The 27,098-nt window shown below is 42.9% G+C and overlaps 1 protein-coding gene and 1 long non-coding RNA gene across 5 annotated transcripts in view; both read left to right on the top strand.

Annotated features, from left to right (window-relative positions):
- The window catches only part of PLD3 (phospholipase D family member 3), a 60,145-nt gene extending 37,030 nt beyond the window's left edge, over positions 1 to 23,115 (top strand). For all 3 annotated transcript variants that reach the window (XM_073598503.1, XM_073598504.1, XM_073598505.1), the window contains 5 exons: positions 1,358 to 1,558; positions 6,460 to 6,599; positions 8,763 to 8,928; positions 10,471 to 10,570; positions 20,991 to 23,115. In XM_073598503.1, coding sequence (XP_073454604.1) covers positions 1,358 to 1,558; positions 6,460 to 6,599; positions 8,763 to 8,928; positions 10,471 to 10,570; positions 20,991 to 21,187 — 804 coding nt within the window. In that variant the 3' untranslated portion in view covers positions 21,188 to 23,115. The remainder of the gene's footprint in view (positions 1 to 1,357; positions 1,559 to 6,459; positions 6,600 to 8,762; positions 8,929 to 10,470; positions 10,571 to 20,990) is intronic.
- On the top strand, positions 11,139 to 16,430 carry LOC141107633 (uncharacterized). Of its 2 annotated transcripts, XR_012235941.1 has the most exons (3): positions 11,139 to 15,573; positions 15,668 to 15,947; positions 16,096 to 16,430. It is a non-coding gene; the product is annotated as an uncharacterized lncRNA (long non-coding RNA). The 2 variants fall into 2 exon arrangements; XR_012235940.1 differs by having other exon boundaries at positions 15,668 to 16,430.
- Positions 23,116 to 27,098: the final 3,983 nt, after the last annotated feature.

Genomic DNA, 27,098 nt, shown 5'->3' with positions numbered 1-27,098 from the left:
GTAATCCTGTCCACCTAGCAGAAAAAACACCCCCAAAGCATAATCCATGTTTTTGATGGTGAGGATGGTGTTCTTGGAGTCCTAGGCAGCATTCCTCCTCCTCCTCCAAACACGGCAAGTTGAGTTGATGCCAAAAGGCTTGATTTTGGTCTCATCTGACCACAACACTTTCACCCAGTTCTCCTCTGAATCATTCAGATGTTCATTAATAAACTTCAGGCGGGCCTGTACATGTGCTTTCTTGAGCAGGGGGACCTTGCGGGTGCTGCAGGATTTCAGTCCTTCACGGCACAGTGTGTTACCAATTGTGTTCTAGGTGACTATGGTCCCAGCTGCCTTGAGATTATTGACAAGATTCTCCCGTGTAGTTCTGGGCTAATTCCTTACCATTCTCATGTTCACTGAAACTCCACGAGGTGAGATTTTGCATGGAGCCCAAGACCGAGGGAGATTGACAGTTAATTTGTGTTTCTTCTATTTGCCAATAATCGCACCAACTGTTGTCATCCTCTCACCAAGCTGCTTGGCGATGGTCTTGCAGCTCATTCCAGCCTTGTGTAGGTCTACAATCTTGTCCCTGACATCCTTGGACAGCTCTTTGGTCTTGGCCATGGTGGGTTGGAATCTAATTGATTGCTTCTGTGGATAGGTGTCTTTTATACAGGTAACAAGCTGAGATTAGGCGCACTCCCTTTTAAGAGAGTGCTCCTAATCTCAGCTCATTACCTGTAAGAAGACACCTGGGAGCCAGAAATCTTGCTGATTGTTAGGGGATCAAATACTTAGTTCACTCATTTAAAATCAATCAAGCAAATAAATTTATAACTTTTTTGAAATGTGTTTTTCTGGATATTTTTGTTGTTCTGTCTCACTGTTAAAATAAACCTACTATTAAAAAGGAAGTTCTGTCCATAATGACATGGATGGACACATGTGGGGTGCAGGAACTTGACTGGCCTGCATATAGTCCTGACCTCAACCGTCATAGAACACCGCCTTTTAGATGAATTAGAGCTGAGCCAGGCCTTCTCGTCCACATCAGTGCCTGACCTCACACATGTGCTTCTGGAAGAATGGTCAAACATTCCCATAGACACACTCCTAAACTTTGTGGACAGCCTACCCAGAAGAGTTGCCATTAATGTTCATGTGTGTGTGTAAAGGCAGGCGTCTCAATACTTTTAACAATATGGTGCATCTCATTATGGTTTCCTTTATTTATTCTCTGAAGAACGGCAAAAAAATAGCAGGGGCAAGTTTTAGGTCCAATTGGTAGAATGTTTACAACTTGTTTTAGAGTATACTGTATGTTGTCTCAGTAATTGTGGGATGGATTTTGATGATCTTTCTGTTACAGGTGAAGGAATTGGGATCGGCTGTCTATAACTGCAGCTGTCTAGCCCAAGATTTGGAGAAAATTTTTGATGTCTACTGGACACTGGGTACACCCAATGCCACCATTCCTTCTCCATGGCCAGACAAGTTTTCGACCAACTATAATAAGGACACACCTATGGAAATGACTGTGAACAATACACAGACGCTTGTCTATCTCTCTGTAAGTGATATAGATTTACTATTTGCTTGAGTTTTGATCCATATGGCTTTTCCCCGCAACAAAGTGTCTGGTGTGTGTGTGTGTGTGTTCAGCAGTATTGTCCTGTTAAGTGTTCTCTGCTATTCTGCTACTCCTTGTAGTGACCCTTTTAGGCTAAAGACTTTGTAGTTGGGGTGGGCAGTTTCCTGTGGGTGGTGGGCATGTACTAGACCTTACTTTCTACCTCTTTGGCTCCAGGTTTGTTTCCTATTACACCTAGTTCTGAAAGTTCACTGTATTCTGGGGATAGAATATATAAGAGGCATATACCAAGGCAGGGGCAGTGAAGGTTTAGGAAAGACCCCAGGAAGTAAAATGCACACAAAATTCTAAAAATAAAATAAAAAATCTTGGCCTAAAAAAAAAAAATTGGATGTGTTACATATTAGAATTATGCCCTGTACACACGATAGGATTTTCCGATGGAAAATGTGTGATAGGACCTTGTTGTCGGAAATTCCGACCGTGTGTAGGCTCCATCACACATTTTCCATAGGAATTTCCGACACAAAAAGTGCCACGCATGTTCAGAATAAATTAAGAGATGAAAGCTATTGGCTACTGCCCCGTTTATAGTTCCAACGTACGTGTTTTATGTCACCGCGTTCAGAACGATCGGATTTTCCGACAACTTTGTGTGACTGTGTGTATGCAAGACAAGTTTGAGCCAACATCCGTCTGAAAAAATCCATGGATTTTGTTGTCGGAATGTCCGATCAATGTCCGACTGTGTCTACAGGGCATTACTATGACGATGCAAGCTAAATTTGTTACTAAACCCACAACAGTAAAATCAGTCTGTATATGCAGTAAAGCATGCTTGTTATACTCACTGTGGAACCTAAGGGGTTAATCCTCTGCATTGTGAAAAAAGGTTATTTGATCCTGTCTTCTCTGATCCCCCCCCTTCTTCCACTGCCCCTAATCCATCTCCTGATGGAACAGAGCCTATGGGGCACTGTGCACATGCTCAGCTTGGTGTGTATTGCTAGAGAGGTTTTTTTCTTAGGAGACTGCATGTGATCAGCACAGGGCCAATCGGCACTGTCCAGACAGAGGGTGCAGCCTCATAGGACAATTGGGGGAGAATGAAAACTCCTCCTACAAGCTTGAACTAGACACTGATAGAAGTCACAAGACTGCTCTAAGTGCTGATGAGAAAAGGTATTTAGCTATTTATATTTACTAAAACAATTGCATTTTCATGTTCTGTGTACTTTGGGAGACCAGATATAGTGATCGCAGGGTCCTGGGTTTAGTAACACTTTAAGTACCCTAGAAAAAATGTAAGTGCCTTTTTTTAAATATTGCCAAGGAAAGGAATGTGCTGTCTCTTTTAATATCCCACACTCCAACAATAATTCATATACAAATAATAAAATAATGTAAAAATCCTATACATTATCTCAAGTAATTGTGCAAAAATGCAATAAAAAGGGACAAAACTGCTAGAGTATAAATTACCAATTCATATATACAAAAAATACTTAATGAGTGTGCAAAAACAGAGTGAAGGTGCAAAGTGAAAAAAAAGTTTATAAAAATGAGAATAAATATAAATTTAAAAAACCTAAAAATTCATCACTCAATAAAAAAAAAGTCCACCCGGGTGCTGAACAAAAGTGCTGTGTGTCCAAAATTATACAAAAGGTGCTTCAGTGCCACAAACGTGTGCTCCTTAGACCAAAGAGGCTGCTCACCAAACCAATCTGATCTCATATAAGGAGATCAACAGCGCCCTGGAGAGCCCACACTCTCACTATTAGGTCTCACAGAAGCTCTGTGAACCCAGCAGCCACCTCCAGCCATGGTGTCCCCCGCCATGAAAGTGTATTTACTTGTCCTGAACTCAACCATCATGCTCTGGCACACATGTATGTCAAAAGCAAGGAAGAGCACTCATAGTGCTATGCTGCAGTGATATGCATTCATTGAAAAAATGTGCTGCACTTACAAAACATGAAAAAAATGTAAGCAATAAACACAATCCAGCACAGCTGCAATTAAACACGCCTGTGCGGAATGACGTCACACTGCTAGCTCTGCTCTACGCATTTCCCCATACAAGATGTCCTCTGGGATTATTGCTTTGCCCACTTGTCCTGATTTGATGGGAAGAGTACAGGGATGACCCCATAAATTGTACTGTTACTCAGTCTCTGTCTAATTATGAGGATAGGGAAGAAAAGAAGGAGAACTTTTTAGTAGAATTTTTTCTTTTTTTAATGCCTGTAGTCCATCATTAGATGTATTTGAAGGGGTGTTCAACTGTACAGCGAGAATGTTCATCAGCCATAAAAATAAATTAGGACCTATGCGGGGCATATACACGGAGATCCCAAGGTTATAATTTTACCCAGCATTTCACTCTGATTTCAGCGCAGCAAAGCAGAATAATGATGAGATTTGATTGGTTTCTGTAAATATGGGACTCAAATTTTTTTTCCTGGGGTTGCATAAAATGTTGTTCTTTCGCTTTAGAGATGGAAATTATAGCAAAGCTGCAGCAGCAGCAATTTTGGATGACCTCAGCAGACATTTTTGTATTTAACTAGGGCCACACTAAGGTTTTTTTTTTCTGGAGGTGTTACAGGTTCCAATGTGGCCATAGGCTTACATATACTGTAACAGTGCAGGCCAAGGGCCTGTGTTATCAGGCTTTTGTTTGCATCTGACAAGTTTTCCCATGTAAGTTCAACCATGCTTCTCTATGTATTAGTGCGGGTCAGTCGAGGAAATCTTAGGAGAAGGGGCATTCCCTCACTGGCTCTAGGAGAGCTTTATTTCCAGATAGTCTGTTTCCATGTGCCCCAGTGAAGACGTCTCATATGACGAAATGTACGTCGGGCAGAGGAAGTAGCAGTGACGTCAGTATGCATACGGGGGCACCAGACGCTGTTGGTTGATCTAAATGTTTTTATACTTCCCTTTTGTAATTATATGTCTTTTTAAATAAACTGTCAACTTTTTGGATGTTGCGCGATGAGGTGTTCCTTCCATCTTTCTGTGTGCATTATGCCCCTTCTATGGAATTGATGATTGGTTACATGATGTCAGATTGAGAAGATGGGAAGAGCACATCCATACATCAGAAATGGAGCACAGTTCTGCTTGCTAAGTGTCATTTCTTGCCTTTGGGAAGCTTGCTTGCTAAGGCGATTTCGGACCTGCAAGGGTCAAATTTTCTGGTAAGAGGGTAACCCCCCTTTCTTTATCTTGGAGTGGAGCACGTTGGGGTGACAATTTGCAACACAGTTCTGTTTGGAATGCACCTGTGGAACACCATTTACTTCTATTAATTGGTTTCTGGGACTATTCCATATTGCACTTTATTGTTTCACAGGACTTTACACTTATTGTTTACACATTGGCACGGAATAATATATATGCTGATTATATGAACTATATCTGCTTTATTATGTTTTGAAGGACATTTGCACTTTTGATAATTATGATATGTATTGATTATGTTTTGAAGCACATTTGCACTTTGATAATTTGATATACACTAATGCCGCGTACACACGGTCAGACTTTTCGACCGGACTTGTCTGACGGACGCCGACAGACCAAATCCGGCGAACAATCCGATCATGTGTGGGCTTCACCGGACCTTCAGCGGACTTTTCCAGTCGCAAATCTGACGGACTTTAGATTTGGAACATGCTTCAAATATTTACGCCGTAACTCAGCCGGACCCAGAAATCCGCTCGTCTGTATGCTAGTCCGACGGACAAAAAACGACGCTAGGGCAGCTATTGGCTACTGGCTATGAACTTCCTTATTTTAGTCCGGTGTATGTCATCACCTACGAATGCGTCGGACTTTGGTGTGATCATGTGTAGGCAAGTCCGGTCGTTTGAAAGTCCGCCAAAAGTCCGTCGAAAGTCTGTCGGACTGGCTGTCGGACTTTTGTAGCTGAAAAGTCCTACCGTGTGTACGTGGCATAAGGAATCTATTTGATATATGTTCTACGGACAGTGCAACCGTTTCCCTTATTACTATTTACTTACAGATAGCTTGCGGTCTTTTTGGCATTTCCCTTTGGGGGGCTTCTCCCCCTTTTGTCAAGTCAACTGGTATAATGACTAATATAGAGACTGGGGATGTCACTCAGTTCCATATAGGGTGCAGTATGTGCTACTTGCATACTAAATGACTGCTACAGAATGAAGGATTGTTTTGTCCCTAACCGCAGCTCTTCCACTAGCAAAAGTGGGCTGTCCGATGTCACCATCCCCCTCATCCAGCTCTGCAATATACATTATGGTTTCTTTATGAGTTTTACTGTGCCCTTTGTTTTGTGCATTCAGTATCAATGTAGGAGGAGTAGGGCTTGTGAGCTCAGGCCCCCTTACAGCAGAGGGGGAAGGTAGCAACTGAGATCCACAATAGCACTACAAAATTGGGCTTCTAGCAGGGGAGGAACTGACCGGCAGGAATGGTAGCGATAAAGAATTGATATGTACTGCACAAACATTCATCATTTCTTTTGAAATGAAGAGGTGAGTATTTATACATGAATATATAGACTAGCTAAACTCCAGCTATGATCTTAATTGCATAATTACATTGGCCCAGCTTGACACAACGTAAGTATGCATATCTCATACCTAAGGGGGTCACTAGAAAAGCTGACAATCGCTGTATTAGTCAACACTCCTGAAAGCTGCAATCTTCCAGGTTCCCGCTTAGGAATGCTGACTTCAAAGTAGACTTTTCCTAAGTGCCCTAAATAAAGGGTGAAAACAGTGAGAGGTTCTGGCTTTTCCTACCCAGTTCCTAAAGCATACCATGTTCATTTACATTATAAGATCTGCCAGTTTATTTTACAAGACCTCACTTCTCTTTCCCTCTACCAGAGCTCTCCCCCACCACTTTCTGCAAAGGGAAGGACGGAAGACATTGATGCCATTTTGAGTGTTATAGATGATGCCAAGAAGTTTGTCTATATCTCGGTTATGGATTATACCCCCACAGAGGAGTTTAGTGAACCCAGGAGGTAATATTGTCTTCATAATGTTTTGTAATGCTACACAGTTTATACTACTTAAAGGTAGAAACCAGCCAAATATGAATGTCCAGAATACTGGCGTACCAGCCAACCTGCCTTTTCTTTTCCTGATATCCTGGCAAAGACTGAGTGCCGCTAATCCTGTTGTGTAAAATCACCTGGCTACTTATCAGAAACCATGAACCAGACCGAGACAGAAGTACAGTAAAATCACACTTGTTTATTAATAAAAATAAAAAGGTAAATAGAGTAAGCGTAGTCAAAGCATAGCCAGAGTCCAGTAACTGGATTGGGTAGTCAGCCAAGCCAGAGTTTGGTAACCAGATCGGGTAATCAGCCAGGCCAGAAGTCAGGGATCCAAGTAGAGAAACAGCAAGCGGGATAAGGAGCCAGAAGGGATGTCAGCATAGCCAGTCTTTAAACAGGAATGCAGGAGATGGTTTCTTGTGATGTGACCAAGGCGAAGGCAGAAATGAAGTGAGCTGGAGATCTTTAAGTAGGCGGGACTGACGAGCAGATCCACAACAGCTCGTTAACTGTGGAGAGAGATGAGAGCTGGCAATTAGCCGACAGCTGAGCGGCCAGCTCAGAGAAGGAAGGTCTGAGCCAGCCCTGACACTACTGGAAACAGAATACTGAACTTGTATTTCTGTAAGCCAGTGATTCCCACCCCCACAGATTTGAATACAGCAATTTATACACATGCTGGGATCGCTCTGTGCAAATTATACCATGCAGCCCTGCCAAATAGAAATATTCCCATTATGGCAGTCTTTTGGAAGTATTACACAGGGTGTGGATAGTAGACTATTGCACAAAATGACTGGAAGAGGATTCAGTCCTGTTCAGAACACTCCTCAAAGTATTTTGATTTGGCCGTAAGGATGAATGAAAATCAAATAAAACACAGAATAAAGGTGTTGTTTATAGTGGTGCGCCAAAAGTGAAGTTGAAAATTCAGGATGCACTTGGTCCAAAACCGAAATGGAGAATTTAAAAAAAAATTTTGCATTTAAGGCAACGTGATGCGATTTTTTTGCATTGACTTCAACAGGGGTCGTTTTTGCATTGAGGTCAATAGGGGTCGTTTTTGCATTGAAGTCAATAGGGGCATTTTTGCATTGAAGTCGATGGGACGCAGCATGCCATTATCAACACCTTTTTTTTTTTTTTTTTCTATCTAAAATGCAGATAACCCTATTTTTGGCTAATTATTTGGGGGCATCCTTAGTCGTTAACATATGTTTTTAGAATGTTCATTTCCGAAATGTTTCAAGAGGGTATTTCTAAAACATGAAATATACTAAATATGCTTTTTCCTATTTAACATTTGCAAACCAGCAGGGGGCAAGTTCTGGCAGAACAGCCGGTCGATCGGTCTGGTCGGTCTGTTCAGCCACTTGAATGGCCGGTCTGTGATGACATCACTGCTGCGTATATGCAGAGAATTCATATTATCATGGAACAGAGGGGGTGCCGTAAATGTACGCCGAACAGCGCATGCGTGACTCAGCACACATTACAGCTGACAGCCAGGGAGAAGCCTTTATGACAGAAGAGACCAATAGGGTTTCTTCTGTCATAAAAACTCTACCTGTCCTTTTTATTTTTAAATTCCACTTTCAAGTAAAGATTTTGTGTGGGTATCTGTCTAGAAAAACCAAATAAATAAAACTGATCAAAACCAATGTATTTTTTTCTAAGGTAATCTAGTCCTTTATTGAGTGTTTGTTTTGGGATAGCTCCAGAAGTTCACAGAATAACTTTACTAGTTTGAACTGCTGGGGTTGATTTACTAAAACCGGAGAGTGCAAAATTTGGTGCATCTGTGCATGGCAGCCAATCAGCTTCTAACTTCAAATTGTTAATTTTTTTTTTAATTTTTTTTTTTTACAAATTAAGCTTTGACAAAAAAAACCTGGAAGCTGACTGGTTTCGGTGCAGAGCTGCTTCAGATTTTGCACTCTCCAGTTTTAAAAGTAAACCCCCCCCCCCCCACTGTGTCTTGCAAAGGGGAAGTATGCTCCTCTTTTATCACAGAAATATGTTCTGGTCTTGGCACTTTGTGTTTAGCAATGACTTAACGTTTGAAGTTTGTACATTTTGCCTCGATTTCCCCACATTGATGCACAATTTATTTTCCTATTTCAGGTACTGGCCGGAAATCGATAATCATCTAAGGAAAGCAGTTTATGAAAGATATGTATCTGTACGACTGTTGATAAGCTGCTGGGCAAGTTCGAAACCACAGATGTTCCCCTTCTTGAGTTCCCTGGCTGCTCTGAATAGTAGCAAACCCCATTACAACGTAGAAGTGGTATGTCACCCCGGGAAGGGAGGAGGGAGTTATAATGTGACAGCAAGGAGTGCTACTGATAAGGCAGCAACCACCTTTGTTGTTTGTGTGACGTGTTTGAACTGATACTTGAGAACAGGTTTGCTATAACCACTTGATCTCTGGAAGATTCACCCCTCTTCATGGCTAGGCCATTTTTTGCGATCCGGCACTGCGTTATTTTAACTGAAAATTGCGCGGTCATGCAATGATGTACTCAAATAGAGCTTTCTTTTGGTGGTATTTGATCACCACTGCATTTTTTTTTTTTTTGTGCTATAAAAAAAAAAAAAACTAAAAAAACTATTTTTTACTTTCTGCTATAAAACATATCCAATAAAAAATCGAATTTCTTTATAAATATAGGCCAATATGTATTCTGCTACATATTTTTTGGTAAAAGGAAAATCCCAATAAGCGTATATTGATTGGTTTGTGCAAAAGTTATAGTGTCTATGAACTATGGGTTATATACTGGAATTTTTATATATTTTGTTATTCTAGTAATGATGGCGAGCAACGACTTAAAGTGGGACTGTGATATTGTGGCGGACATTCTGACACTTATGACGCTTTGTGGGAACCAGTGACACTAATACAGTGCTAAAAATACACACTGTCACTGTACTAATGACACTGGCTGGGAAGGGGTTAAACATCTAGGGCGATCAAAGGGTTAAGTGTGTGCCTAGCCAGTGTTTTTGTGTACTTTTGTGTGGTGCCATTACTAAAGGAAGCGATTTGGCTTTTATCCCCTGCTTTGCAGGGAAAGAAGGATGTCACTCCCCCCCGTCAGGACGGAGCTCTACCCTGTTTACATAGGCAGAACTCCATCCAGCCCCTCTCTCCGCCGATCAGCGGGTGCCGGCAGACATCCATTGGCTGACACCCACTTATCGGCTTGTGCTGCGTCTAATCACAGCACAGCCATGGCCGGAGAACGCCCCCACCCGTAAGTGGCGGATCATGTACGGAGTATGTGATCCGGCACAGGTGAGCCGCTCTGCCGCCGTGTAACTAAGTTATGTGGTCGACAAACAATTAACCACTCCAGCTCTCACACCTGTACACCCCCTATGGGCTTGAGCAAGTTTTTTTTTTTTTTATTTCTGCTATGGGCCAGTTTATATTTTTGTCATTTAATTAAATCTTAACTCCACGTATACATTTTATTACACAGTTACATGGTCCAGCTTGGCATGTAATTATGTATATTCCATAACTGTGGAAGCAAGAGAATCACTGTAGTAGTTGCCCCTACTATAGTGATCACTGTCCTATGGGTCCCGTGCCAAAAAGCTGCCCTGCTGCATAGTAATCAAAGGGGGCACCTCGCTGGACACAGACGCCATTTACAGAATGCTTTGCATTTTTCTCAATGAATGCAAAGCATACTCTGATTGGACGAGTTGGTGATCTTGACATAACCACCCTTGCTTAGTGTTAATATGCTGTAAGCTTGCTTTCTTTTTTTTTTCTTTTTATTTTTTGTGCCATGGTTTGAACTCTGTCCTTGTTTTCCAGAAAATTTTTGTGGTTCCTGTATCGCCGGAGCAAAAACACATCCCCTTTTCCAGAGTGAATCACAATAAATATATGGTGACTGACAGAGTGGCCTATATAGGTATGTATGCCTAGCAAAAGTTATCCGGGGTAAAGATGCTCATCAACGAGGACACAAATTTAAAGGGTTCTTTTAATAGTGGTAAAGGGGTCATTCTTCCCAGAATTGACACTGGACATAGTGGTGAAATCTATTTTATCTAGTAGCCTATTATATAGGATGATTCCAATTGCTAGCTCTCTGTCACTTTCTTTCTCCTCGCTCTTTGACTTTGTACGCTCCACCCCTTATTATTCTGGTCCAGTACAAAATAAATGGAAAAAAAACATAGAGTGCAACTTGGTTAAGGCCTGGGAGCAAAAAAATGTACAGATTTGGCCATTCGAGAAATAAAAGGACCTAATATGGACCTGCCTGGCATCAAAAACTAGTTTTACATGAACTGATTTGTTAAAGCGACCTGTTGCTAGTTGCTTGGCTGTGCTGCTCTTTGTATGCAGCTGTGACTCCTCCATTCCATATATGATTGTTCTGTGTATTTATATATATATATATATATATATATATATATATATATATATATATATATATAATGATTTATTATTATTACTATTTTTATTCTTATTAAAATAGAGTGACACTAAGGTCACCTTACAAATTTTCTGTAAAGGTGAACCTACCTTTTTTCTATCACCCAAGTTCCCTGTTAGTCTTTTAATGTAGTGGGCAACCTCATTACCCAAAAAAGAGCTTGGGAACCTGGAGGGATGAGGTCAAGCGGTGCAGGAAAAGCTCAGATTTGCACATTACTTAGCTGCTTGAGCTGTTGAATGTTCTGACATATGAGTAACCTCTACTTTCATCTTTCATCATAAGCTCAGTCTACCAGGGTGGTGTTGATAGTAGGTGACCCTCCATGTTTTCATGGCGAAGGGGTGACAAAAAAGGTGTTTCTTTTTCATACATCATGGGACACAGAGTCAGGCTACTATTCATGACCTGCTGGGTTATACTCCATCTCCAGGGGAATGGACACTGGTAGACCAAAGGTCTTTAGACAGGGAGTGATCCCCTATATAACCCCTCCCACACAGGAAGGAAGCACTTTAGTTTTTTCAGTGTCTGCAAGATGGATGGCATGGTTTGTTTGAGCTCTCTGAGCTCCAGGTCTCTAGTCCCACAAACGGTTCTTAAATGGATCAAGGAATTGACCGATCGGATCCATCCGACGCAGGCTTTATATGCTTACATAAATGGTACCCGAGCCAAAGAAGACTCAAGATCCTGCAAGGTTTTGCCTGTAATGCGGCCTCTGGGCGCTGGACCCTGCGAAGTGGAATCCTGGACACTACAGCGCTAAGGCATTCCTGCAGGGTGCTGTACAGATCCAAGGGAGTGGACCCTAAACATGAAAAGGGTACCCAGTCCTTGAAGGTCCTCAAGTGACAGGAACCCGCCGTGAAGGGTGAAGATTGGGCTCTTAGTTTCTAAGCTGCCCTGCGCCTGGACAGGTAAGTGAAACCCCTTTCCTTATTATTGTGGGGTGTCCCAATGATTGTAACAATCAGTCGAGCTAGCTAGAGGCTGGACACCTGTGTGCGGTGACAATACGGGGGAGTTTTGGGCTAGCTGTGGGTGTTTGCAAGGTGTACCTTTTTTTTTTTTTCTTGTGTCTGGCTGTTTTTTACCTGTATGATGGCGCACGACAGTGCGCTGTTTTGCCTTGATTCACCAGGGCGCACGTGCGTTCGCAAGAGTGCCACTATGCTCGGCAGTTGTTGTCTGGTGACCATGGCGCATGTGCATTCGCAAGAGCGCCGCGGGACTTACCAGTTTGGCAGCCATGGCGCACGCTGTTTCGCCACACAAATGCGCAGTAGCCTTTTATCTGGGCGCACAAGGATTTGCGTCATACCCATGTTCCAGCGCACACCCAGCTTATTTAAGCTGTGTAGGCCAAGCATGCAGTGCTTCCAGAAGGCAGCTGTGGGACACAGAGCAGGCTCTGAACAGACACTTGCTGAGGTTCATTTTTGACTTACCCGGGTCCCGTGAGTCACCAAGTGTTGCTTGGCAGGCTAAAGGTGCTTAGCAGGATTGTTACATAGGGGCTTGGCGAGCCCTATTAAAGGGTCTCCCTTCTGAGGTGTTTAAATACTACACCCAAGTACTCTTTTTGTGGTTGGTAAATGTCTTCAAAAAAGAGGGGTGGGACTAACGCTACAGGGAAGGGCACACTGATGTCGTCGGTAGTTCCTGATGAACCTAGTTGTATCCCTAGTGTTGTATCCCTGAAAGACCAGAGGCTTCCGGGCAATCTGAGCCGCTGCGCCTATCTGGTATTGTGCCTACAGTCAACGCTACTGCTTCACCCTTTATCACTAAGGATGAACTGTCCTCGGCCCTAGCCGGGTTAGAGCACAGGATTGCTGGCATGATTGCCTCCATCCCGCAGGGTAGCAGGAAGCGTGACAGATCCCCCTCCCCGGAGGCTCCTAGTCTGGAGCAGGAATGGGTTGAGGATGCGGAAGAACTTAAAGCTCAGGGGTCTGTGGAGGAGCCTCCTAGTCTTGAGCAATAATGGGTTGAGGATGGGGAAGAGCTTAAAGCTCAGGACCCGGCAGATGAGTCTGCTTTTGAACAATCTGGACAAGAAGATATTCAGTTGATGTCTGCCTCTCAGTCGCAGAGGTTTTTGATCCTGACTCTGACCAAAATGGTACATTCTGCCTTTAAGTTGTCTCTTGCAGAGGTGACTGAGCCCCCCTTGTCCTCTTTGGGATCCCTGAGGCCTCTTCAGGCCACACAGGCATTCCCCTACACCCCCTGTTGGAACAGGCGGTGTATGCTGATTGGGAACATCCTGGCAGGATTTTTGTTCCTCCTAAGAGGTTTTCCCTTTTATATCCCATGGATGAAAAGTTTGTTAAATGGAGCATGCCAGCAGTAGATGCAGCAGTCTCTTCCTTAAACAAGAACTTAACTTGTCTGGTAGATAACGCACAGGGCTTGAAAGACCCTATTGACAAGAAATTGGAGTCATTATTAAAGGCTTCCTTTTCTTTGGCCAGTTCAGCCATTCAGCCAGCTGTTGCAGCAATTGGTATCTGCCAGTCCATAAAGGATCAGGTCAAACGGCCTGAAATGCCTAACCAGGAGGATGATCTGCCTGAAAGTAAGACAGATATTTCTCGAGCACTGTGTTTTGCTATTGACGCCTTTAAAGAATTCAATACAGCAAGTTTCTCGTTTGGCTCTCTCGTCTGTACATATGGGCAGACTCTTGTGGCTTAAGAACTGGTCAGCCGAGCTTCCTTGTAAAAAGTTATTGGCAGGTTTTCCTTTTCATGGGGAACGTTTATTTAGTGATCGTTTGGACAAATATATCCAGAAGATTTCCAGAGGGAAGAGTTCTCTACTTCCTGTGAAGAAAAGCACCAGACGTCCCTCGTGTAAAACCTCAGGGACGGCTTCCTCCAATATGTCAGCGTCAAGGCGGTTCCGCCACCAACAGGGCGCTAGGGCCAGGGACAAGTCACAGTGCCAGAAGAAGCCCTGGGTCCAAGAGTCTTCTAAACCCAGCACCAAGCCCTCCTTTTGAGGGGACGCCACCACTCCATCAAGTGGGAGGAAGGCTGCTGCACTTTGCAGACATTTGGAAAACAATAATTCAGGACGAGTGGGTCACCTCAATTATATCTCGTGGTTACAAGCTGGAGTTGAAGGGGTTCCCCCTCAGAGGTTTTTAAGATCCAGTGTTCCCTCGGATCCGCCAAAAATAAACGCCTTGCTTCAGGCACTACATCATCTAGTGCATCAAGGAGTGATTGTAGAGGTTCTGGTATCCGAAAGGGGCACAGGGTTATACTCAAACCTGGTTACGGTTCAGAAACCAAACTGGGACACAAGGCCCATTTTGGATCTAAGATCCCTGAACAAGTAGTCGATGTGATATAAAAAAGGGGGGTTTTTTATATCACATCGACTAAGTACACATATTGTGTACTTTTATACGGTTCTACTTCTAATTGATTTTAATCTGATTTCCATGTGCTTATATGTCTATGCTGATGCATATATATTTTTATGTATTTATATATATATATATATATATATATATATATATATATATATATATATATACATATATATTTTATATATTATACCTTTTTTATATATATATATTTTATACTATTATCTCTTTGTCAGTGTCTCTCTTGCTGGTTTTTCTAAATACATGCGTTCAGTATATTGTCACCCTTTGGTTACAGCTCTAAGAACCGTCTTTTTAATAGCCCCTGTCTCCATCCAGTGTATATTTGGACAAATAATATGCCTAACATCCAGTAACTAGGCTTATCTTTTTTTCCCCCAGTTTTTCTTCTTTTTTTCTTTCCCTTCCTTTCCCTTCCAGTGGCATCACCCGAATTAGTATATCATATGTTTATTAATCTCTTTCAAAAATGAAATCTAATCAATTTAGTATCCCCATATAACCCATAGCTTAGACGTTTTTGTCCCCCCCCTTGCCTCTATCTTTGCCTTCAACAAAATGGAGATCACTACAGTTAGCCAATCGTATGCGCCGAAGGGCGCACCGGATATGACGTCACGACCGCACTTCCGCCCTGTGGACCGCAACCCGGAAGCGGAGGAGCGGCGTGCGTTCCATCAGTCTCTATTATACACAGGAACATGATACCGGCTAGCAACAGATGTCGGTACAGTTACGTTTATTGCTGAGACATTCCATCCGAGCTAATGGGGTGACATCAGACATACATATCATAAGGTATGCTACTTTGTCTCCAATCTTCTTCTTTTTGTAACCTTTGGTTAGTTTTCTCCTGAGGTTTAGAATGTACAGACTAAAGGGGAGAGGAGCTCCAAGGAACACTCGATATGTCTTGATTCACTTATGTAACAGTATTAATAGGACTATTTTAATTTATTTGCTATAGACGCCGCACGTGCGTGGAGGGCATTAAAACGCCGGCATCCCAGGCAAACACACTCGCCAGGGATGTTACAGGACACCGACGCATCAACCACCACTTGACTGGGTAGGTACCAGTATGCACCCTCAGTTGCTTGGGGCTTCAATAGACTTACCTCATGTTTACACTACCTTTTGCTTTCTGGTTTTTTCTTATCTAGTGTTGTCGCTGGCTGCTGGCTCTACCTAGTCCAGCATCTCGCTATAGATCTATCCAATGGTAAGTCTGTACTTACCTTGTTTTGTGCTGGTGCAGTTCACTTATGGATCAACCAAAGTGCCTTCTATGATTATGTCTTTTTTCCCCTCTGACAGTCTTACAAGTGGCACATAAACTCTTCTTCTGTTTATGCAAATCTTGCTCCTGTTGATGTTTAGAGTTTTTCTCTGAGCGTAAGGATTTATCGGTGTCCTGTCATTCATTTTAAAAAGCACTATTCTGTAAGTACACTTATTGGAGACTTTTTAGTCCCACATAAACAAAAAATTTTTTCTTTTTTCTATCTACTATTGAAACTTGTATGACCTTTCTAGAAAAAGGCGATATTATGATAGATGAACTTACTGTAAATAATTTATACCTCTCTAGATACATAATTGGCCAGGTCCTTTTTACTGCCCTCTACAGCTATCTATTGTGCTCCTGGCTGGAGGTTTAGTGCTGGAGTTGTGTGAGGCCCCCTCTGGTGACTTGCAGGTATCTCATTTCCATCCATAGAATGTCTGGTGGGGTGATTGTTTTGGGATGAGGACTTTTAGCCTGCCCGATGGTGTGTGGGGAACTTTTCTTGGTGCCTTTTGGGTGGTGGTGGAGGTTAGTCTATACTGTCAGCTCGCAAACATATATATATATATACATAATTAAATGACATCTTTTTTAATGTATCACTTATCCAATATACTCACTGATTGTTATGTCATTTTCACAGAACTACTGTAGCGTTTTAGGTATTAACAACTTATCCCTGAAGAAGCCAATACTGGCGAAACATGTCGGATACCTAAAATACCTATCCTTTGCATTGGCCGTAACATCTATGAGGCCTAGCTCGGTGAAATTCACTACAGATATGCTTTTAGTATTTATGCACACCTTGATTCTGTAATTTTTGTGTTTATGATATGTTCTAATAAAAATTACTCATTTTTAAAAAATCTTGATATGTACCGTGTTTTCCTGGCACCGTCATAATCCCTATATTCCCCTTCTTTGACCTTATCATATCATAAGGTATGCTACTTTGTCTCCAATCTTCTTCTTTTTGTAACCTTTGGTTAGTTTTCTCCTGAGGTTTAGAATGTACAGACTAAAGGGGAGAGGAGCTCCAAGGAACACTCGATATGTCTTGATTCACTTATGTAACAGTATTAATAGGACTATTTTAATTTATTTGCTATTGGTTGTTTGCATTCCCAATCACATATGGCCGCAGCTTTATATATTTAAATATTAATCAAAAATAAATAATAATAAAAAACTTAAAAATTAGTGTCAAAAATTTAAAACTTAAAAATTAAAAATTAAAAATTAAATTAAAATATCTAAATTAGAACTACTAATCAAATCAGACCAAAACTATATTAAATATATAAAAAGTTTTTCTATCATGGCCCCTTAATAATAACAACATAGCCTAGACCAAAATCCTTTTCTTCCCCCCCCTCCCCCTCCCCCCCCCCCCTCAAAGAACCGCCCACTAATTAAGGGAGGAGTTTCAGAACCAATCTGACCAGCCCTGGTTAGATGGACACATGTATAAAAACCAGCAGGAGATTAACACTACTAAGGCTCTGATGAAGAAGGGTAACCTTCGAAACGCGTTAGCTAGCAGTAGTCCGTACGCCTCCTTCCTGGGACCTGGAAAACTGCTACCACTGGATTTATTACCGCTATGGCAATTTACAAATGCGATTTGTTCCTTCAACCTTTGTGAGTAGATTTTATCTTGTTTTTAATCAATAAATCTGTAAAGGATAATGCACTAGGCTGGTGCGCTCTTTTTTCTTCTTTTTCATTTTTGGCATAAGGACATCCCATCCTTAAGAGCAGCAAGCCCGAAATCCATAGTCCTTCCTGAACCTTTGGGATCTTTAGCTTACACACCCGTGCGCAAGAGTATTTTGCTTTTCTGTCTATAGATCACTCATTACAGGCTCTAGAACAGAGCATAATATGCACAGTGCAGTATTTGAAAAGCTTAGGCTGGATCATAAATATCAAAAAATCAGCTTTGAAATCAGCTCAAAGTCTAAAGTATTTAGGTCTGATCCTAGATACGGTTCAAGCAAGAGTATTCTTGCCATCTGTAAGGATCTGTGGCCTGAAGGTTCAGGTGCGTCAGATTCGGGGCACCAAACAAGCCTTCGTTCGGCTCTGTATGAGTCTTCTAGGGAGGATGGTATCCTCCTCCGAGGCAGTGCCCTATGCCCAGTTCCATTCCAGGCCTTTACAACAAGACACCTTGTTGGCCTGGATCAGAAGAGGAAAAGCCCTGGATTATCCAATGTGCTTATCTCCTCGGGTACGCTTAAGCCTAAACTGGTGGTTGCAGGACCAGAACCTGCGAAAGAGAAATTCCTTTCTGCCGGTAACTTGGAGAGTACTGACTACAGATGTCAGTCTCTCAGGCAGGGGAGCGACCCTAGAAGGGCTCACAGCTCAGGGGAAATGGGTCAGGGACAGAACAGATCCTGCCCATCAACATCCTGGCATTACGGGCAGTATGCCTGGCCCTACGTTCCTAGACAGTGGAGCTTCAGGACAGCCCTATCAGGGTTCAGTCTGACAATGCCACTGCAGTGGCTTATATAAATCACCAAGGCGGTACCAGGAGAGGCCACATACTAGCCTGGGCAGAGAGACATTTGCCGATTTGTATCGGCAGTCCATATCCCGGGAGTAGAGAACTGGAAGGCAGATTATGTCAGCCGCTAGCAGATCTGCCCGGGGGAATGGTCCCTACACCCAGGGGTGTTCCAGGAAATTTGCCAGCGTTGGGGATGGCCAGAGGTCGACCTATTGGCATCCAGGTTCAACAACAAGCTACAGCAATTTGTGTCCCAAACAAGGGATCCTCTGGCTATCGGAGCAGATGCTGATAGTTGCATGGAGACAGTACTCCCTGGTTTATGCTTTCCCTCCGATCCCTCTCCTTCCACATTTTTTGTGCGGTATTTGGAAAGAAGGGGTTCCAGTCATTCTGGTGGCACCAGCCTGGCCCAGAAGGCCCTGGTTCCCGGAGATTGTGAGACTGACAATAGACGGGCCATGAACGCCCCGCTCTACTGTCTCAAGGTCCTATAGTCCACCCCAATTTCCAGTCTCTAAATTTGACAGCATGGCTACTGAAGCCAGGGTGTTAAAGGACCGTGGCACCTCGGGATCAGTAGTGTCTTACCCTAGTGAATGCTAGAAAAGCTGTCACTAGGAAAATTTATCATAAGGTCTGGAAGACTTATATTGCTTGTTGTGAAGCCAGAAAATGGCATCCTCGGAAATACATGATTTGGAGTACTCTCTTTTCTAAAGTCAGCTGTGGAAATCAAATTGGCTTTGAGTACAATCAGAGGTCAAGTTTTGACCCCATCAGTATTCTTCCAAAGGCCTTTAGCCTCCCATTCACTGATCCAAACCTTTATGCAGGGGGCACCTCTCTTGCTTCTCCCCCATTAGGTCACCAATGTGTCCATGGGACTTGAACTTGGTGCTGTCTGTGTTACAGAAACAACCATTGGAACCTATCAAGGCAATTCCATTAAACTTGCTGTCATGCAAGCTAGCCTTCCTGATGGTCATCACCTCGGCTAGAAGGGTGTCAGAGTTGGCGGCCCTTTCGTGCAGGGATAAAACAAGAAAAAAACTGCGCTATACTCATGTTAAAACTAGGTGAAAACAATATAAAAATATGTGACCATGAAAATCATCCATAAAGGCAGAAAAAAGTCCAAACACAAAAGACACGAATCTCTCAATTATTCCCAGTGAAGGCTATGTAGAAAAACATGGAATAAAACACCACTCGTTGTGATCCACCACCACATAGATTTCGCGCTTACTAGAGGGCACACTAAGTAAGCCTGTGTATACTGTAGATCCGGCGCTACTTCTCTGTGCTCAGCGTGGACTTGGAAGTACAGCAGATGACGGACCATACACCAACTCAGGCTCAGGATCATGGAGGTAAGAGAAAACTGGCCATAGTGTGAATCCACTTAACAAGATAATTTAAAAGAGGAAATGCACTTACAAGAATATGTAGTATAAACCATCCATAAAAACAGTTCGCCGGCCGGCATTGCATGCACCCGTTCACATCAAGTTCGCGATGACGTCAGCGCGTCAACCTCCCTGCGTATGTTTCGTCTATAACTGACGTCATCTGGGGAACGTGCAGGGAACCATACTTGATCCTTCACCACGACAGGGTCGTGTTACGACCTGTTCCATCCTTTTTGCCAAAGGTGGTGTCGGCTTTTCATTTAAATCAGGACATTATTTTGCCTTCTTTTTTTCTCTCAGCCTCACTCGGCGGAAGAGTGACGACTGCATTCATTGGACGTTGTCCGGGCAGTCATGGTTTATTTGTCTAGATCTGCGGAGATCCGAGGTTCAGACTCCCTTTTTGTTTTATCAAAAGGACCCAAGAAGGGGCAGGCAGCTTCCAAAGCTTCCATTGCCAATTGGATCCATCAATTGATCATTCAGGCCTACGGTCTGAAACATAAAGCTCCTCCCTTTAGGGCGAGAGCTCATTCTACCAGGGGTGTAGGAACCTCTTGGGCTTTTCGCCATCAGGTATCTGTTGCTCAGATTTGTAAGGCTGCTACCTGGTCTTCAGTGCATACCTTCACAAAATGTTATCAAGTGGATGTTTGAGAAGCCTAGGATTCGGCTTTCTGCTGCAGTGTACTGCGGGCTGCAGTATAAGTTCTGATGGCTATCGTTTGGCAGGGTGTCTCCCTCCCCTCAAGGCTATTGCTCTGGGACGTCCCAGCAGGTAATGAATATTAGCCTGACTGTGTCCCATGATGTATGAAAAAGAAAACAGGATTTTTTCATCATCCTTGCCCGTAAAATCCTTTTCTTTGAGTACATCATGGGACACAGAGATCCCTCCCCTCTTTTTTGAGGATTCAGTGCTTGCTACAAAACTGAAGTGCTTCCTGTGTGGGAAGGGTTATATAGGGGATCACTTCCTGTCTAAAGACCTTTTGGTCTACCAGTGTCCATTCCCCTGGAGATGGAGTATAACCCAGCAGGTAATGAATATTAGCCTGACTCTGTCCCATGATGTACTCAAAGAAAAGGATTTTTCAGGCAAGTATGACAAAAACAAATCCTATTTTTCAGGTTCTTGGAAATACGGTACAAATATGTCCATTATTGATTTTATTGGTTTTGTTGTCTAGTGTGTGTGTTTGTTTTTGTATTTTTTCTCATTAGTTAATGATAGACATTGGATTTATGACTTTTTTTCTTCTCAGGAACCTCCAATTGGTCTGGAGACTATTTCATTCGCACAGCGGGATCGGCACTGGTGGTGAATCAGACCTGCGCCACCAACACCACAAACACTATGCAGAAACAGCTTCATGATGTGTTCATGAGAGACTGGACTTCCAACTACAGCCACCCCATTAATACAATGATCGGATTTAAAAAGAAGTGCCTTTTCCAGTGACCTTTTTGGAGGTGATCAGTACAACACCTAGGAACCCCGGCATGGTTCCTTACAGCAGTGACAACTAGAGATGAGAACACTGATCTGCTGAGTTTGGAATACAACTGTGATTCCAGTGGGAATTTTAATTTGATGCCGAAGTTTATTTTTTAATATGATTTTAGTGGTGTGGGAATGTAGAGGGATATCGTTTATCTATTATTAGGTATTGGACTCCTTGCCTGTAAATGAAATGTTAGATCAAAAAGAAAAACTAATGCCAGCTTTTTAGAACAAAACTTTATTGTGAATAGAAACACATTCCCAAGAGGTTCTTGATCTTTTTTCTGTCCTCCACTTGGTCTTTTTCTAGGACTGGAGGCTTCAGCTGAATGAGTACTTTTTTTTAAAGTGTATGAAAATCCTTAAAACAGTTGTAAAGGCAGAAGGATTTTCATCTTCATGCCTTCTATGCATGAAGATAAAACGCCTTCTGTGTGCTGCGCCCCCCCCTAATACTTACCTGAGCCCCCTCTCTATCCAGCGATGTCCATGAGTCTCTCGCTCACCGGGACTCTCCCTACTGATTGGCTGAGACACAGCAGGGGCGCCATTGGCTCCCACTGCTGTCAATCAAAGTCAGTTAGCTAAACTCTCAGGGAGAGGGGGCGGGGCCAAACCACAGCTCCGTGTCTGAATGAATAAACAGAGCTGCAGCTCGGCTCGTGTGCCCCCATAGCCTGGTGCTTGCTGTGGGATCACTCGACATGAGGGAGGGGCCAGGAGCAGCGAAAAGGAACCAGAGAAGAGGAGGATCTGGGCTGCTCTGTGCAAATCCACTGCACAGAGCAGGTAAGTAAAACATGTTTGTCAAGTCTCTCTTTAAAAAAATAAAATAACAATCACTTTAAGGCTGCCACACACAGCTCAGATTTTGAAATGTAATCTATGGGTAGCCCTGTTGGCACCACCTAGCTCAACAAAAGTTGATTGTCGTATTGAGTTCAAACAGTGCCTACATTCAATCAGATGCAGCCTTTGGGTATTCTGACAGCTGCTGGTGCCAGCTGTCAATATACAGTGGCCGACAGGGGTTTGTGCTGTTTATCATGGAAGGAGGCATGTGTTAAATTTCTCTATTTCAGTCAACAGGCTGAATGGAAAAAAAAATGAATCTGTGTATTGTCAGTTTAATTTATTTTTCCGTATAAATGGCATCATGCCCGACTCTGTACACTTTTTTTCTTAAGCCAATTCATGTTTGTGAATCCGTTTCAAAATGTCTTACCTTTTTTAGATCCTGCCAGTAACCCCTGTTCTGGTAAAGGCTGACAGTGCTAAGCTACTACCGTTGAGTTAGCAGCATGGTCAGCCTGCCATGTGCTCTGTGAATTTGCCATAGGGCTGCCTGTCTAATCTGTGCATGCCTCCTGCACTCTAGATGGGCAGCTGAACACCCAAATGAAGGAGCACATGGCAGATTGTGAGCACATGGCAGATTGTCAACACTGCGGCTAATTGCAAAGCGGTGGCTTAGCATTGTTCACCTGAAATAGGAAATGCTGTTACTTGCAGGATCCCAGGTATCAAATCTTTTTCACAAACGACTTGCTTATTAAAATAGAGTACAGTGAGGTGTGATGCCAAACCTAGTGAGGCCTTGCACTAAATTAGGAACAACAATTTTTTTATTTTATTTGTTTAATCTTTTTCAAGGCTGTTACATTAGGTGCTATCTTACTATTGTACAGATAGTTTCCTTCCTTGTACTTTATAGAACAAACCTGCTTGTAGTATAATGGATGATCTGAACAGTGTACAAAACAAGCAGTTCCTCATTAAAACCACAGGTCATTCAGGTCTAATGTAAAAAAACAAAACAAAAACATTCTTGTAATTTTGACACAGAGCTGGTCTCCTTTTTAAATAAAGTGTTATGGTTCGAAAAATGCTTGTGTTCTTATTTTGATTGTATTAAATATTTTTAAAGGCCTGTCGGCAAATAAATAGCTGAACGTACTAAGCTATAACAATTATTGTTTGCCAAGATGACTGTTCCTTTTAGCAATGACCATTATTAGCTTGGTAAATAAAGCCTGATGCCAGTTTGATAATTCTAAATGCCACCAAGGAAATATAACAAGTGTGCTTACATCTAGCGTTACCTTTTCTGAAGCAAACCTGTAGGAAAAAAAAAAATCCGAAGTAATCCAAATTGGTTCTAAAGGCAGAAGGTTTTTTACCTTTAAAGTGGATGTAAACCCAATGTCATCCTTTCTAAACTACTGCCATAGGGTTTATCTATAAGGATATACATGCCTCCTGCATGTATCTTTACCTGTCAAATGTCTCCCCTCTGTCTGTTATGAGACCTGAAAAACTGCATATTCTGTGGGTGGGTCTGTTGTCTGGAGCTCGGTGGGTGGAGTCGTGATGTCAGTAGACTCCCCGCCCACCTCTACACTCCCCTTGTCAATATGCATTTCTCCTGTGTATTTCTTATGCCCCGTACACACGGTCGGATTTTCCGACGGAAAATGTGTGATAGGACTTTGTTGTCGGAAATTCCGACCATTTGTAGGCTCCATCACACATTTTCCATCGGATTTTCCGACACACAAAGTTTGAGAGCAGGATATAAAATTTTCCGACAACAAAATCCGTTGTCGGAAATTCCGATCGTGTGTACACAAATCCAACGCACAAAGTGCCACGCATGCTCAGAATAAATAAAGAGATGAAAGCTATTGGCTACTGCCCCGTTTATAGTCCCGACGTACGTGTTTTACATCACCGATCGGATTTTCCGACAACTTTGTGTGACCGTGTGTATGCAAGACAAGTTTGAGCCAACATCCTTCGGAAAAAATCCTAGGATTTTGTTGTCGGAATGTCCGATCAATGTCCGACCGTGTGTACGGGGCATTAGACTGAACTTCTGCTATGATCTCTAACATCCAGTGAAAAGACAGGAAAGTAACCACATGACTTCAGCATGCCAAATCATGCTGAGGTGTGGAACAGCCAATCCTTGCAGAGCTGCTGAAGAAAGGAGTGGGGGTGGGAATTAAAAAATAATGCATGTCTTAGGCTAGTGCACGAGATATGTAAATCACCTGTCACTCACAGCAAGGGGGAGGATTTGACAAAGTTTTTCTCTATTTGTCAAGATTTATCTCACTGAACAATAAAAGAGGATTGCTCAGAGATGGATTAACTCTGTGTGGCAAGACTGGGCTCAAATGATAGGAAATCTTATACTCTACATTATGACATCAAAAAAAAAAAAAAAATTCGTGTTTACATCCACTTTAATGCATTCTATGTGTTTAAATGTAATGGCAGATTTAAAAACGCTAACAAATTGAAGCCAAATTCCAGCTCACACTTTATAATCCGTTACAGCAAAACGTTTTTTTCCTTTTGTAGGTTAAAGGTTTTACATGAATAAATAAAATCTGAACATTGAAAGGACCCCTGTCAATGTTAAATGATTTGTCATATTCCTGTAAATGGATACATCTGGAAGAGAGCTTTTCCTTTTGAAAAACAGGCTTACTGGGCAGATCACCAGAAGAAAGAAAGCCTAAGGCTAGCCATAGACAGAGTGAATTTCTTTCCTGCAACCACGGGATACAGGAAAGAAATTTGCTTGATTCCCCATCAACAAAGATAGTGTTGACAGGGCAATCCCTCTTGCCGAGCCACTGTGTTCACTGGGGGGCCAGGTGAAGCCCTCCCCCACCAGGAGAACACAGTGATTATTGCTAGTGGCTATAACGGCTTTTGGAGAGGAGCAGCAATCACACTGCATTGTTAAATGGGGCCAATAGGGTTTTCTAAAACACTAGAGTCAGCTGTTATGATTACATTTTTATATTATAAATTACATTTCTTTATCGTACATCATAGCACACAGAGCCTCAAGTATTTACTTAGTGGGTTATGGGCCTACCTTCAGGTGTTGACACTGGTATAACCAATACAGGAAGTTTACTCCCTTATAAAACTCCTCCTCCTTCCTCAGTTTTTTCACCAGTGTCTAAAGGTGTTGGTCACAAGTGAAGATGTGCTCTGAGGCGCTCCTGGAGGGATCCATGACGGATTTACAAAACCTCCACAGCCGGATCCATCCTCGCCCCTGAGGCCATAGGATGGTACCCGGGCCTTGCAGACAAGAACGAGGTTTTGCCTATAAGCTTCTCTTTGAGAGCTGGACCCTAGGAACCAGGACTCCTTTTGGTCTTGCTGCATTACCTAAAGCTGTTCCTGAGGGGTGCTATACAGGTCCAAAGGAGTGGAACCCCTATTAAAAAGGGACCCGCTCTTTGAAGGTTTACAAATGCAGCCCACCGTGATGGGGGAAGGCTGGATCTGTCTGTTTCAGCAGTATCCTTCAGCGAGGACAAGGTAAGGGAAGAAGCTAATACTTTTTCCTTCCAATACCTTGTATGCCTTTTAAAAAATGTCTCCCCTATTTGGGAGTAATTTACACTACACAATGTTTTACAGCAAGCTCTGTCTCCAATAGTATGTGTGCCGTGGGGGATTCATAGTTATTAATCCCTTTTAAAGGTTTTAAAGAGAAATACAGCAGTTGCTAAAACAAGGAAGGCTTTAAGGTTAAAAAAAAAAATTTTTATCACTAACCATGGCCCCCGTGCTGCACATTTTTTTAAGCAGCATGTTTGCCTAGCAGCATTAGGATTCCCTGTGCCTCTGCTGTATTGACTGCTAAGAGAACTCCCAGCCCCCAGCTCCCAGCCCCCCTCCCCCTCCCCTTTTGCAGAGGTGCGTCCGTACATACCTTGTGTTACAGCTCTAGTATTACACGCGGCAGCATCTCGCCCTCCCTTCGGTCTGCAATGGCAGACACACATGCCGTTCGCGCACGCGAACTAGGCATATTCAAGGAGAGGGGCAGGTATTGCCAGGGACGCTGAGAGGCGTGTCCCTGAAGGTCACGTGGCGCCGTGTATGGGACACACACAGTACACGGCGCAGAGACTGAGCCCGGGTTCACACCTATGCGAATTAGATGCGGCTTACACCGCATCTAATTCGCAGGACATTTTTAAATACATTCATATGAATGTATCTGGTTCACATATGTACGTTGCATTCGCACTGCGCATTGCACAAAAAACGTGTGCGTTTTTTGGGCATTGCGGTGCGAACTACAAGCCTATTATCTCCTATGGGAACGCATCTGATTCGCAGATGCATTGCGTTCTGAACAAGGATTTTCTCTTTCTCCTCACTACACCTCCCCCTCTCCCCCCCCCCCTCCCTCCCCCTCTCCCTGCTCTCTAATCCTGAGCAAAAACGCAATGAATCCGTTGAACAGGAGATTGTTATCTCCCCAGTGAAACCTGAGCTTCAATTCGCACCGCACATGTGTGAAACCAGGCTCAGGGAGAGGTGCTGAGGATGCCAATCAGGTTCCACCTGAGGCTTTATTACAGACTCAGTTGCAGAGATCCCTTAGCTGAAGAGAGGCAGTCTGCACACTGAGACACCAGAGCGCTGGGCACGTAAGGGGTGTAAAAAGGCATTTCCAGTACAGGAAACACTATTGTCACTTAGCAATTAAAAATTGATACTATGGTTACATTGTTTTGCTAGAACTGTTGTTAAGCAAAAAAGTTATTTTGTGTACCTCTGCTTTTGTACTTAGCAGTATGTTTTCCAGAGCTACCAAGGTACCTAAGGTGCTACCCCCAGGCGCTGGGAACCCCAGTCATACCTCCATACTGTCTTCCTCTCCGGAGATATTAGACATGGTGAGCCATTGAAAGCTAGTGGTGGTGCAACTGCTTCACACACTTCAGCTCCTGTATATGTGACTGAAGATGCATTTTCCTCTGCTCTGCAGAGAAGGAAGATTAGCGGCTTTAATCGCATCCTCTATCCAAAATAGGAAGCGTCCTAG

This window comes from Aquarana catesbeiana, linkage group LG09 (genome assembly GCF_042186555.1).
Source record: "Aquarana catesbeiana isolate 2022-GZ linkage group LG09, ASM4218655v1, whole genome shotgun sequence".
NCBI classification, from domain to species: domain Eukaryota; kingdom Metazoa; phylum Chordata; class Amphibia; order Anura; family Ranidae; genus Aquarana; species Aquarana catesbeiana.
This window is presented reverse-complemented; position numbering and strand designations above follow the sequence as displayed.